Source organism: Heteronotia binoei, chromosome 18, assembly GCF_032191835.1.
Source record: "Heteronotia binoei isolate CCM8104 ecotype False Entrance Well chromosome 18, APGP_CSIRO_Hbin_v1, whole genome shotgun sequence".
Classification (NCBI taxonomy): Eukaryota; Metazoa; Chordata; class Lepidosauria; order Squamata; family Gekkonidae; genus Heteronotia; species Heteronotia binoei.
In genome coordinates this window covers 901076-914223 of record NC_083240.1, presented here as the reverse complement: position 1 = coordinate 914223, position 13148 = coordinate 901076, and the positions used below count along the sequence as shown (strand labels likewise).

The 13148-nt window shown below is 54.7% G+C and overlaps 1 protein-coding gene across 1 annotated transcript; it reads right to left on the bottom strand.

Annotated features, from left to right (window-relative positions):
* Nucleotides 1-8325: 8325 nt before the first annotated feature.
* TRIM62 (tripartite motif containing 62) lies at nt 8326-13063 on the bottom strand. Its single transcript, XM_060259277.1, has 5 exons — nt 12631-13063; nt 12446-12541; nt 11109-11365; nt 10803-10918; nt 8326-9371 (listed from the first exon to the last, which is right to left on the bottom strand). The coding sequence occupies exons 1-5, from the start codon at nt 13045-13047 to the stop codon at nt 8821-8823; spliced, it is 1437 nt and encodes a 478-aa protein (XP_060115260.1). The 5' UTR covers nt 13048-13063; the 3' UTR covers nt 8326-8820.
* Between the last annotated feature and the right edge of the window lie 85 nt (nt 13064-13148).

The window sequence follows — 13148 nt, the reverse complement described above, 5'->3', positions numbered from 1 at the left end:
CACCACATAAAATAAGTTTTAAAAGTGGGTACATCAACCCTAAACTGCTCTTTCAAGAACTGTGACTGATCCTAGGTCACACCAGCAGCTGCATGTGGAGGAGTGGGGAATCAGACCCAGTTCTCCCACTCTTAACCACTGCCCCCAACTGGCTCTCCCACCCCCCAAAACTCCTGGGGGTTTCTCAGGTGCTTCCAGACTAATCCCCCAGTTCTGCTCCAGACCAGCCGGGCAACCAACTTGGCCAGGCTGCAGGTTTTCTCCAGGTGCTGGAGGTTTTTACCATCTTCTGGGAATGCAGCAGAGGTTCCTGGGGCCATTGGGGGATTTCCAACTCTCTGATTCTACCCTTTGAAGCAAACATTTTTGGAAAAATCCCCCTAGAGACACATCTAGGGGAAGACAGGGCCCAGGAGCTGGAAACCTGCCGGTCTTCTGCTGGAGAGAAGTGTGACTCTGAGGAGGCTGCTGGGCCCCCCTCCCCCTCCCCCAAAGATGAGGGCAGCCTTCCTCCAAGGCAGTGAAAACGGGCCCTAGGAAAGGCATTACTTGCATGCCCCTGCATTATTAGCCAGGCGCTCCGACAGGAGTATCAGATTCAATGAGCCGGGGCTCTTGGATTAGAAGGCAAAGTGGCCGGCTGATTGGAGAAGGGCCAACCTGGGCCAGGCCTCCACTGACAGCGATGCCCCCGACACTGAGGGACGAAATTAAATTTAGGCCCCCATCTCCCCAATGATGACAAATGGCTTTCATGGAGTAAGACTGCTGGCATCCGCATACCAGGCAGAGAGCAATTTGTGATGACATTGCTGGGTGTTCTGGGCAAGCGCCAGCCCTGGGAAGCGAAGAGCCAAGCCAGAGGAGGGGCGGCATAGCTGGGAAGGCTCCAGGCGCTCCTGCTGCCTTTGTTGTGGGGGCAGGTGAGGTTACCCTCCCACCGAAGCACAACGGTGGGGCCCTGAGCCTCTTGGCCCCTGCCCCAGGAGCTTGGGGATCGTCCAGCTCAACCCTCCGGAAATCAGCTCCACATTTGCCCACCCACACCTTCTCTTCCCCGTGAAGGGCCTAGTGATGCTCCTCAGTCCCTGTGTGCCACGACTGCCAAGGTCCCCGGCCAGGGCGAGGGAGGCACAGCTGGCACACCCCAGAGGTGAGGCTGTGCAGGGCGTGAGGCCAGCAGGAAAGCAGAACCTGGATTCCCAATGGAGTCACGCCAAGAGCTTCCAGAGGCCAGTAGGAGCCCCCTCCCCTCAGCACATATGAAGCTGCCTTCTGCTGAATCAGACCCTCTTTGGCCCATCAAAGTCAGTCTTGTCTACTCAGACTGGCAGCGGCTCTCCAGGGTCTCAGGATGAGGTTTGTCACATCTATTTAGTGTAGTGGTTAAGTGCGTGGACTCTTATCTGGGAGAACCAGGTTTGATTCCCCACTCCTCCCCTTGCAGCTGCTGGAATGGCCTTGGGGCAGCCATAGTGGTAAGTGAGCGGACTCTTATCTGGGAGAACCGGGTTTGATTCCCCCCTCCTCCACTTGCAGCTGCTGGGATGGCCTTGGGTCAGCCATAGTGGTTAAGTGAGCGGACTCTTATCTGGGAGAACCAGGTTTGATTCTCCACTCCTCCACTTGCAGCTGCTGGAATGGCCTTGGGTCAGCCATAGTGGTTAAGTGAGCAGACTCTTAACTGGGAGAACCGGGTTTGATTCCCCACTCCTCCACTTGCAGCTGCTGGAATGGCCTTGGGTCAGCCATAGTGGTTAAGTGCGTGGACTCTTAACTGGGAGAACCGGGTTTGATTCCCCACTCCTCCACTTGCAGCTGCTGGAATGGCCTTGGGTCAGCCATAGTGGTTAAGTGAGCGGACTCTTATCTGGGAGAACCGAGTTTGATTCCCCACTCCTCCACTTGCAGCTGCTGGAATGGCCTTGGGTCAGCCATAGTGGTTAAGTGCGTGGACTCTTATCTGGGAGAACCAGGTTTGATTCCCCCCTCCTCCACTTGCAGCTGCTGGGATGGCCTTGGGTCAGCCATAGTGGTTAAGTGCGTGGACTCTTATCTGGGAGAACCAGGTTTGATTCCCCCCTCCTCCACTTGCAGCTGCTGGAATAGCCTTGGGTCAGCCATAGTGGTTAAGTGCGTGGACTCTTATCTGGGAGAACCAGGTTTGATTCCCCCCTCCTTCACTTGCAGCTGCTGGAATGGCCTTGGGTCAGCCATAGTGGTTAAGTGAGTGGACTCTTATCTGGGAGAACCAGGTTTGATTCCTCACTCCTCCACTTGCAGCTGCTGGAATGGCCTTGGGACAGCCCTACTGGTTAAGTGAGCGGACTCTTGTCTGAGAGAACCGGGTTTGATTCCCCCCCTCCTCCACTTGCAGCTGCTGGAGACAGGGATCTGTTGAGGCTGGGTGAGTGGGCGTCAACGAGGCAGATGCGGTTCAATGTGGCCAAGTGCAAAGTAATGCACATTGGGGCCAAGAATCACAGCTACAAATACAAGTTGATGGGGTGTGAACTGGCAGAGACTGACCAAGAGAGAGATCTTGGGGTCGTGGTAGAGAACTCACTGAAAATGTCAAGACAGTGTGCGATTGCAATAAAAAAGGCCAAAGCCATGCTGGGTATTATTAGGAAGGGAATTGAAAACAAATCAGCCAGTATCATAATGCCCCTGTATAAATTGATGGTGCGGTCTCATTTGGAATACTGTGTGCAATTCTGGTCACCACACCTCAAAAAGGATATTATAGCATTGGAAAAAGTGCAGAAAAAGGGCAACTAGAATGATTACAGGCTTGGAACACTTTCCCTATGAAGAAAAGTTAAAACGCTTGGGGCCCTTTAGTTGGAGAAATGTCAACTGTGGGGTGACATGATAGAGGTTTACAAGATAATGCATGGGATGGAGAAGGTAGAGAAAGAAGTACTTTTCTCCCTTTCTCACAATACAAGAACTCGTGGGCATTCAATGAAATTGCTGAGCAGTCGGGTTAGAATGGATAAAAGGAAGTATTTCTTCACCCAAAGGGTGATTAACACGCGGAATTCACTGCCACAGGAGGTGGTGGCGGCTACAAGCATAGCCAGCTTCAAGAGGGGATTGGATTAAAATATGGAGCAGAGGTCCTTCAGTAGCTATTAGCCACAGTGTGTGTGTGTGTGTGTGTGTATAAATTATTGGCCCCTATGTGACACAGAGCGTTGGACTGGATGGGCTGTTGGCCTGATCCAACATGGCTTCTCTTATGTTCTTATGGAATGGCCTTGAGTCAGCCCTAGTGGTTAAGTGAGCGGACTCTTATCTGAGAGAACCGGGTTTGATTCCCCACTCCTCCACTTGCACCTGCTAGCATGGCCTTGGGTCAGCCCTAGTGGTTAAGTGAGCGGACTCTTATCTGGGAGAACCGGGTTTGATTCCCCACTCCTCCACTTGCACCTGCTGGAATGGCCTTGGGTCAGCCATAGTGGTTAAGTGCGCGGACTCTTATCTGGGAGAACCGGGTTTGATTCCCCACTCCTCCACTTGCACCTGCTAGCATGGCCTTGGGTCAGCCATAGCTCTGGCAGGAGTTGTACTTGAAAGGGCAGCTGCTGTGAGAGCCCTCTCCAGCCCCACCCACCTCACAGGGTGTCTGTTGTGGGGGAGGAAGGTAAAGGAGATTGTCAGCCGCTCTGAGTCTCTGGTTCAGAGAGAAGGGCGGAGGTATAAATCTGTAATTCTTCTTCTATTTGCCTGGACCCTTTTTTTTTAGTGGAGATGCCAGGAGGATTGAACCTGGGACCTTCTGCTTACCAAGCAGATGCTCCACCACTGAGCGACCGTCCCATGGGCTTGTCCTCTACTATCAGAGGCCCTGAAGTGAAGCTACCCAGAGACGGCTCCTGGTAACCGGGCCTGCCTTGCAGAAGCTGAGCTTGGCCCTTCTGCAAGACCACTTGGCTCCTTCACAAATTAGAATTTGTCTACTGCTCAGCTGTAAAGCTTGCCTGCCTGCCACGGGAGTGGGAGAGGCCAAGGTGAAGGACTCTGAGGAGAGAAACAGAAGTTTGCTCCTGCAGGCTGCTTGAAAGTTGACACACCTTTGCTTTCAACGTGTAGCTCTTCTCAGGGCTTTTTTTTGTAGCAGGAACTCCTTCACAGAGCCTCCCGGAAGCTCCTGGAGGATTGGCTACATCAGGGGTGTGGCCTAATGTGCAAATGAACTCCTGCTACAAACAAAAGCCCTGGTGAAAGGACCCCTCTGTCAGGCAGTCTGTCTAGGCAGGCATCGGTCCTCAGAAAATGAAGCCAGGAGACTCACAACCGGCCACCAGTGTCCAGGATGATCAAGGTTTTGCAGTGCCGAAAATGAAAGGAATCAGGACCTCCTTTCTGATTTGGTCCAGAACCCCCACCAACCCCCCCCCCGCCCCACCCTATTGGCTATGGGAGCCAAGGTGCTCTCTGCTCATGGCAGGCTTATGTGAAGGTGCAAGCACCAGTCGTCTCCGACTCGGGGGTGACGTCACATCACGTTTTCACGGCAGTCTTTTTATAGGGTGGTTTGCCATTGCCTTCCCCAGTCACCTACACTTTCCCCCCAGCAAGCTGGGGACTGATTTTACCGACCTCGGAAGGATGGAAGGCTGAGTCAACTCCAAGTCGGCTACCTGAAAACCCAACTTCCGCTGGGATCGAACTCAGGTTGTGAGCACAGAGTTCAGACTGCAGTACAGCAGCCTTACCACTCTGCACCACGGGGCCGCTTATAGGCTTCTGTAACTCACCAGAAAATAAAGCCACAAGTGGCCATATTGGCCACCAGCTTCAGGGTCATGACAGAAGAAGATATTGGATTTATATCCCGCCCTCCACTCCCAAGAGTCTCAGAGCAGCTTGCAATCTCCTTTCCCTTCCTCCCCCACAACAGATACCCTGTGTGGTAGATGAAGATATTGGATTTATATTCCGCCCTCCACTCCGAAGAGTCTCAGAGCGGCTCACAATCCCCTTTACCTTCCTCCCCCACAACAGACATCCTGTGAGGTAGATGAAGATATTGGATTTATATCCCGCCCTCCACTCCGAAGAGTCTCAGAGCGGCTCACAATCTCCTTTCCCTTCCCCCCCCACAACAGACACCCTGTGAGGTGGGTGGAGCTGAGAGGGCTCTCACAGCAGCTGCCCTTTCAAGGACAACCTCTGCCAGAGCTATGGCTGACCCAAGGCCATGCTAGCAGGTGCAAGTGGAGTAGTGGGGAATCAAACCCAGTTCTTCCAGATAAGAGTCCGCACACTTAACCACTACACCAAACTGGCTCTCTGACAGGATTTGCAGAGCCCAAAAAGAAGGGAATCAGAACCCCCCAACACAGAACAGCTCCAGAATGTCCCTCTGTTATTTGCAATGGAAGCCAGGAAGGGGCAGGATGCCCAGACAGGGAGGGCAGAAAATATCCCTTCTGGCACAAGAGAAAGGGCTTGTTTAACAGCTTCTCTAAGTTATCAGACCCTCTGCAGTGCCATGGCTAGAACATCAGACCAGGATCAAGGAGATCCAGGTTCGAACTCCCACTCATGCCCTGGAAGCTCACTGGGTGACCTTGGGCCAGTCGCAGGATCTCAGCCTCACCTACTGCACAGGTTTTTTTGCTAGGATAAACTGGAGGAGAAAAATGTAGGTTGCTTTGGGCCCCCAAAGGAGAGAAAGGTGAGGCACAGCCCTTGTTATAAATCTGATTTTGGGCTGCTCCAGCTGCGACTTCATTGGCTGCTGCAACAGCTTCTTTGGCAGGAGGCAGAACTGTCCATTCAGGATTCCAGCTGCCAGTAAATAGGGGGGGGGGGGGAAGTGGAGCGAGCAAGCAGAGGGGGGCGGGCCCCTAGGGGCAGAAGGGGGCTGTTACTGTTGCTAAGCAGGTATGGGGGGACCTCTCTCCCCCCCTTCTTTAAGCCACCCCCCAAACTGAGAAGTCCATCTGCTGCACTAACTGAACCACTGCTGCCCTCTTGTGGCTTGCCTGGGAAATTAGAAGCTGAAGCCTTGGGGAGGTGCTGCTGGCCCTTCTGGCTGGAGACCCCCCCCCCCCCCGATTCCTGCTAGTTGCCCCTTAGACACCCCCCACACACCTTGTGCAGCTGCCTCCCCCCCCCCCCAAAGCAGAAGGCTGCCCCTCAGACGCCTCAGGAGAGGGGCCTTCCCTTCTGGCAGAGGAGGCTCTCTCTGTTCTTCTCTGCCAGCAAAAGGCCCATGCGGTTTGTTATGAACGCAAGAAACTTCTGCCTTGCCTTTCTGTTATGAAAACAGCACTCAGCATCGCTTACAGCAACATATCAAAAAAAGGTTAAAGTGAAATTTTTAAAACTAACAAAAAAGCGGGAAGTCAGCAAGAGCTAAAAGCAATCGCAAAAGCGACGGTTGAAAACTAACAGCTGTCAATACAAAGCATCAAGTTAAATGGTTGTCAATAAAAGCCACAAATTCAACACAGACATCGGGCTCTTTTTCTTGGGACAGAACAGCGCGATCGCTATCTGCTTGCGGCTTCTTTGGCGAATCTTGCCTTCCCGGTCCAAGAACGAAGCCCTAACTATGGGAAATGTGTACGCTAGAAGCAACACTGTATAGACTTAAAAGTGCACTTTAAAAGTTCTTAAAACTTTTACCATTGTATTACTATTGCATTTCATGCCTGGTTGAACTGTACGCTGGTCTAAAGGCCATAATAAACTATAGACTTAAGGCTACATTTAATTAAATCTGTCTCAGCAATCGATCTGCAAGGGCTTCTTCACCTTCCTTCAACTATCCTCTTTCCCTCCTCTTCAGTTTGACTACAGAACACGCAGTCTGATGATTGAGAGCTTGCTTGGTGACATTATTGTCGGCCCTGATAAAAAGATAAGCTGCTGCTGCGTTTCATTTTTCCCTTGTGGGCTGGCCCATCTACCTGCCTTTGCCCCCTGTACCAACTCAGTTTTATCTCTCATCAAATCATCTCTAGGCAAGGAGTTTCGTCCACAGTCTTACTTGCAGAAGGAGAAAAACCTGAAGGAGCAATCCAGGGAAAACTGACAGGACAAGCACACACCAGATGCTGCCACCTTCTCTCCTTCCACAGCCAGGGGGTGCCCCACGCAGCCTTTATAAATTAGCTCAGCTTTGATTTTCCAAAGAAACACAACCCTGCCTTCTAAACAAGCCACTGCAGCCCAAGACTGCCAGAGAGGCATTTGTTCCGGCAAGCCCCCGTGCTGTGACATCAATCTAAAACCTGACCCTTTTGCATCCTTTCTCCCTTCACCTCCTCTTGCAGCAGAGCAGAGGATTGGGGACGCTGGCACTGCCACCAGGGCAGCCGCGGAAGCCTTGGCAAGGCGGAAACCACACCTGCCACGGTTACGAGGGCGACCCCCAAGCCTGAGCAGCTGGGTGTGCAGCACAAAATGGGCCGGGGGGCTCTCTCTCTTTCCACAGCCAGGGGGTGGCCTGTGCTGCCTTTATAAATCAGCTCCATTCTGAGCTCCAGTGGATGAAAGGAAGGCAAAGTGTGGAGCTGCCTGGGAGGCTCAGCTCCGCTCCCACCAGAAGCCACTTTCTTCTGCTTAAAAACCAGCAGGCTTCTCGCCCTCAAGCTCCCAATCAAGACGAGTTTGAAAACCCACCCTGCCATCTACTGAAGGCACACAGCACTGTTCCGGTTCTGGACACTTGAACCTGCCTCCCACGCTCCCTCAGCAACTCCCAGCAGCCCCTCAGCCTGGTTCTGCTGCTGTTCCCAACAACCAAAAGCCCTCCAGCGCCTGGGTGCCAAGCCGGTCACTCCCTTTCAGCCTCATCAACTTCACAGAGTTGTTGTGAGCAAAAATGGGAGGGAGGACGGGAGGGGAGAAGGGCAGGCAGAGAGAAACGGCAACTGGGCGAATGGGAGTCACGTTTGTTCCCCATGCCTCCCCCCCTCAGCCTTCCTTTAAGGACTGAAGTTTTGCAAGTGTGAAGAAGAGAAGAAAGTGCCAGATGGCTGTATTCTCACTTCTTGTGCAGCTCTTTCAACAATGGATGTTCTGTCCACAGGAAAAGGTCAACCAGCCAGTTTCACCCCTAAGCGGAGGCTCAAATTTCACTTTCATGGTCTAAGAAGAACATTTACACGGAGGGGTCTACCCCGGCTGCTGGGGGCTACAGTCCAAATTGCTGTGCAGGATGTGGGAGGGGGAAAGAAGCCCTGAATGAAGGTCAGAAGTTTGCCTGCCGGCCTCCCAGACCCTTCTGCTCACCAGCTGGGATAGAGACCAGAGTATCCCATTTTGAAGAACGCAATAAAGCAGAAGGACAAAGAGCTGAGCTTGGTATCCCAACTGCCAGTTTATTTCATGGTTTCCTCTCACCCCACCCACAAGACGTACTTTCTTATTTAAAAAGACCCTTTTAAATTGAGAGTCGACCAGTGTACCCAAATGAAAGAAGGCGAGCATTCACTTTGCACACTGTCTCTGTAACAGCGAGAAAGAAGGACGATGGGCCCATTTCCCAGGTGTGCCAACAGAGCGGAGAGTGGGCCATCACTGCATGCAGATGTGCAGCCCCAGCAGCCATGGAAAGCTGCGCAAAGCTGCTCTTTGTCCCCTGGAGAAGCCCCTCCCCACTGGCCCCATCAGCCCCCTGCGCCCCCCTCCTGGCTGTTCCCTAGCACCCCATCAAGCTCTCCCTGCCTCAAGGGCTGACTCACAAGGAGCCCTCTGCCTCCAGCCCTCCTCCCCCCCAGCTGCTCCAGGCAGTCGAGCCAGGCCACCTGGCCCACACAAGCACCGCCCCTCCCCTTCCGGGGGGAACAGGGGCCCTCAGATCCGGACAGTGTTGATTCGAAGCGGCTGCACGTTTTTGCCGTTGGCGTGGCTCTGCCCGGGGCTGAAGTAGGAGCAAAGCTTGCCGGGAAACCTCTCGCGAAAGGTGTAGAGCCACGACATGTCGTCCGCGTTGTAGAAGATCAGCAGCCCCTTCTCAAAGTCCAGGAAGACGCCCACCTTCTCCAGCTTGCTCTTCACGTTCAGCCGCGTCCAGGGATCCGTGCAGGCGCTGTACTGGTTGCCGTCGTGCATCACGATGCAGTAGAAGCCGCGGCTGGGCTGGATCTGGATGCTGCCCCTGCGGGTGACCGCCTCGTGCGCCAGGCCGATCATCCACTGGGTCTTCTCCGAGACCACCACCTCCCAGTAATGGACGCCGCTGCCGAAGGCCTCCGAGCCCAGCACGGACACCTCCACGTCAAAGCGCTTGGGAGAGTCCTGCAGGGGCTGAGGGTGCAGGTTGCCGTAGGCCACGATGGTGCAGTCGTCGGACAGGATGAGGCGGTGGTGAGCCGTGGCAGGGTCCAGGGTGAGGGCGGCGGGCACTGCGGCCAAGGAAGCAGAGAGGGAGGGGAGGGGAGGTTTAACCTGCTGGAAGGATTCTTTACACCTCCCTTGCATCCCCACCACCCATCCAGCTCGGAGGCCTCCAGGAATCACAGGAGGGGCCTCAGTCTGCAACCCCAGGAAGTGAGCAGACCCTGAGCAAAGACACACAAGCCGGAGTATCCACCCAGTCTGCCCAGAGAGGCAGGACGAGACAGATCTCCCTGCCCGCAGCTTAAACAAGGGAAAGAAATGGCAGCTCAAGAGAGGAAGTCTTCAGGAAAAGCCAGGAAAATCAGGGGGGAGACATACTAAAAAAAATCCTCCTATGAAATATTGTCTTTTGGAGAAAAACCTCATCTTCTAGAGCATTTTGCTCATTCGAAAGGTGCTCATTCTAGGGTGTCGTTGGATTACCATTCTAAAGGAACAGCATGAAGCCGTATGAGGGCTTTCTCAGTTCTTGGAATGCAAAAAATGGGAAATCTGGAGACCGAAAGAGAAACTTTGCACAACGTAAAACACTTAATATTTTCAGCAATTCCTTCGCTTAAGAGTAAATAACATTGACAACCATTAATATGCTATGATGCTATACATTATTAAATAATGCTATACATATGCTATGATACTACTATACATTATTAAAAACTAAGTATTCTCAGTGTTACAAAGTATAGGTTAATATTTCAGCTTGCCAGCGCTCCCAGTTTCTCTTTCAGAATATGTTGTTGACTACAGAATTTGTTTTCTGTCTCCAGTTTTTATTTTTCCTGCTTCTCATCTGGCAAAAATTAAAGACCCGCGTTGCATTGCGAGCTGAGAGGGCAGCACTTTCCAGCTCCTCTTCAAGTAAAACCAGTAAACGTTGCTTAGATTTGATAGGAAAAGAAGGCTGCAGATTTATACCCCACCCTTCTCTCTGAATCAGAGTCTCTCTCCTATATCTTCCTCCCCCACAACAGACACCCTGTGAGGTGGGTGGGTCTGAGAGGGCTCTCACAGCAGCTGGCCTTTCAAGGACAACTCCTATGAGAGCTATGGCTGACCCAAGGTCATTCCAGCAGCTGCAAGTGGAGGAGTGGGGAATCAAGCCTGGTTCTCTCAGATAAGAGAGCTATGGCTGACCCAAGGCCATTCCAGCAGCTGCAAGTGGAGGAGTGGGGAATCAAACCCGGTTCTCCCAGGTAAGAGTTCTCCCAGACACTTAACCACTACACCAAACTGGCTCTGCATGTATTTCAGTTTCCCCCAAAATTTGTTTCTCCCGGAACCAGTGGTGTTTGCTGGCTCCCAGAAAGGTATCTCAGCTCAGTGGTGCAAAAAACTGTCCCTGTGCATATAAACTTCTCGGTGGGAGGGGAACCAAGGGCCTCTGCTCCCCCAACGCAGACACAAGAAGCCCCAAAAGCGCTTTCCCTTCCCCTCACCTGGGTGGATGTCCTGGAAGAGAGACTTCCAGATGGTGTACTGCAGCGGCCCCATGTACTTGGAGGTGGGGAAGTCTTCGTATGTGAGGTTCGTTTCATGGATCTTGCCCTTCAGCCTGCAGAAAAGAGCAAGGGAGGCAGTCACCAACAAGGCCCTGCATTTCACTCGTGGCTGGGGGGGAGGGGGCCCTCACTGCCAGCCAACAAGGCTCAGATACCACAGCCTTGATTCGAACTGCCCAAGACCCTCATCCAGGAGCAGCGCAAGCTCAAACACTTCCCTCTTGATTTTCACCCCCCACATACCTCTCGGAAAGGGAGCCGATGCCTGCCAGGAAGGCGTGCTTGTCGGCCTCAGCCAGCCTCTCCTGGAGGATCTGGCTGCCCTCCTGCACCTTGCGCAGCTGCTGGCTGTAGCGCTGGATCTTCTGCTCGATGTCGGTCAGGGTCCGGGCGGTGTCGGCCTCCAGCTCCTCTAGCATGGCCTTCTGCCGCTCCCGCAGCAGCCGGTGCAGCCGCTCAAAGGCCTCCCCAATGGTGGTGCGCAAGCTCTTGGCAGAGGACTGGGCAGATTGCAAAGCACAGGGCGGTCACAGCGGGGCCCCCTCTGGGGTGGCCACCTTCCCAGCGCCCCACCCCAGCAGCCAGCCCCAAGAAGGTTCAGGGGAGACAAAAGGTGGGCTTGCATCACTCACAACTGGAGGCCACTTCCTGAGCTCTGAGAGCAGGGCCCTGGCAGCCCAAGGGCCACCCTGGCCTCTGCCCCATACTCACATTTACGCCCTTTGGCCAAGTCCTGCTCTTGCCATTAGGCTTGCAGCTGCAGCGTGGGGGTGTCCCCACCAACAGTCCCTCTAAGCTGCAGAGTCTTGCGAGCAAAAATTCTACTTTGTGAGTTACTGGCATGGAAATTGTGAGCTCCTGCATCAATTAGTTTGCTCTGCGGCCATTTTTCCTCTGCTAAGACAAAAACGTGTGAGCTGGAGGCTAAAAAACCAGTTCATGCTTCCTCAGCTTAGAGGGAACCCTGGTCGACACCAAGGCATTCTAGGGAATAACATTCCCCTCTCTTCTTAACTGCCTCGTATCACGAACATAAGAACTTAAGCCAGAAGTTTCACCGCCTTGATATGTTTGACTTGTGTCTGGCTTGCACACTTACGTTGGCTGATCTTGGATAATAAATGGAGATTTGCACACACCCTCCTTTCGAAGGATTGCAAAGGAGAGAGGGGAAAACAGCGGTCAGGAATCCCGGAGATGGTGCAGCTGGCCAGCGGCACTGAGGCCTGGAGGCCCTGCAAACTGCCACGAAGTGCCTGCCTGCCTGGGTCAGAGCAAGAGCCCTGTGGCCTGGTGCACTGCAGCCCGGGAGACAGGCGGATCTTGTTCCCCTGGTCCTCCTCACCTGCTGAAGGGAGCTGGGAGCCCCAGCCAGGGAAGGCGGCAGGCAGCACACTCGGGCTTTGTCCTCCTGGCAGGAGGAGTCTGTCTTTCTTTCTCCTCCCCGACACAGCCTGGATTCAGCCAGCCCCCCCCCCCCCCCGGCCCGCTTGGCAGGGCAGACAAAGCCGCCAGTGTTCGCCTGGCTGGGGCGCAGCAGCCCTGGAAGCCGCCGCCTCCTCCTGGGCCGGCCTTCTTACCTTGGTCTCGGCCAGCTGGCGCTTGAGGAGGGCCAAGGCCTCGGTGTGGCCGCGCTCGCTGTCCTGCAGCGTCTGCAGCTGCTCCTTGAGCTCCCGCTGCAAGAGGCGCCACAGAGAGGCCGTCAGCCGGGGCTCCCCGTCCCCTCGCCTCCCCGCCGCCCCCGCCCCGGGTGCCGCAGCCGCACCTGGAGCTCGTCGAAGGCGTCGTCGAGGCTGGTGACCTGGTGCTGCTCGTGCAGGGCGGGCTCGTCGCAGAAGAAGCAGACGACGGCGCGCTCGGAGAGGCAGAAGAGCTTGACCTTGGCGTGCTCCTTGGCGCAGGCCGGGAAGGCGCCGCGCTGCGCGCTCAGGATGGCGTCGAGGGGGAAGGCGGCGTAGCGCTCGACGATGTTGGCCAGCTTGAGGCTGGGCGCCAGCGCGGGCTCGGCGAAGGTGCGCCGGCACTCGGGGCAGTCCCGCGCCGGCGCCTCCTGGCGGCTCCAGTGCTCCGTGATGCAGCGGCGGCAGAAGTAGTGCTCGCAGCCGAAGCTCACCGGGTCCTGGTAGATGCTCAGGCAGATGGAGCACAGCAGCTCGTCCTTCAGGCTGCACGACGACGCCATCGCCCCCCCCCACCTCCCGCCCTCCCTCACGCCCCCCCGCCGCCCCCGCCCCGCATCGCCTCCACGGCCTGCCTGCCTGCCCGCGCCCGGCGCACAAAGGA

What these genes read in the sequence shown, in the direction of transcription:
- TRIM62 (XM_060259277.1), bottom strand. Translation starts at nt 13,047, where the DNA reads ATGGCGTCGTCGTGCAGCCTGAAGGACGAGCTGCTGTGCTCCATCTGC. An exon ending in ACGCCTTCGACGAGCTCCAG is followed by an intron (nt 12,542 to 12,630) that starts GTGCGGCTGCGG and finishes CGCCTCTTGCAG; the next exon opens with CGGGAGCTCAAGGAGCAGCT. An exon ending in CTTCCAGGACATCCACCCAG is followed by an intron (nt 9,372 to 10,802) that starts GTGAGGGGAAGG and finishes CCTTGGCCGCAG; the next exon opens with TGCCCGCCGCCCTCACCCTG.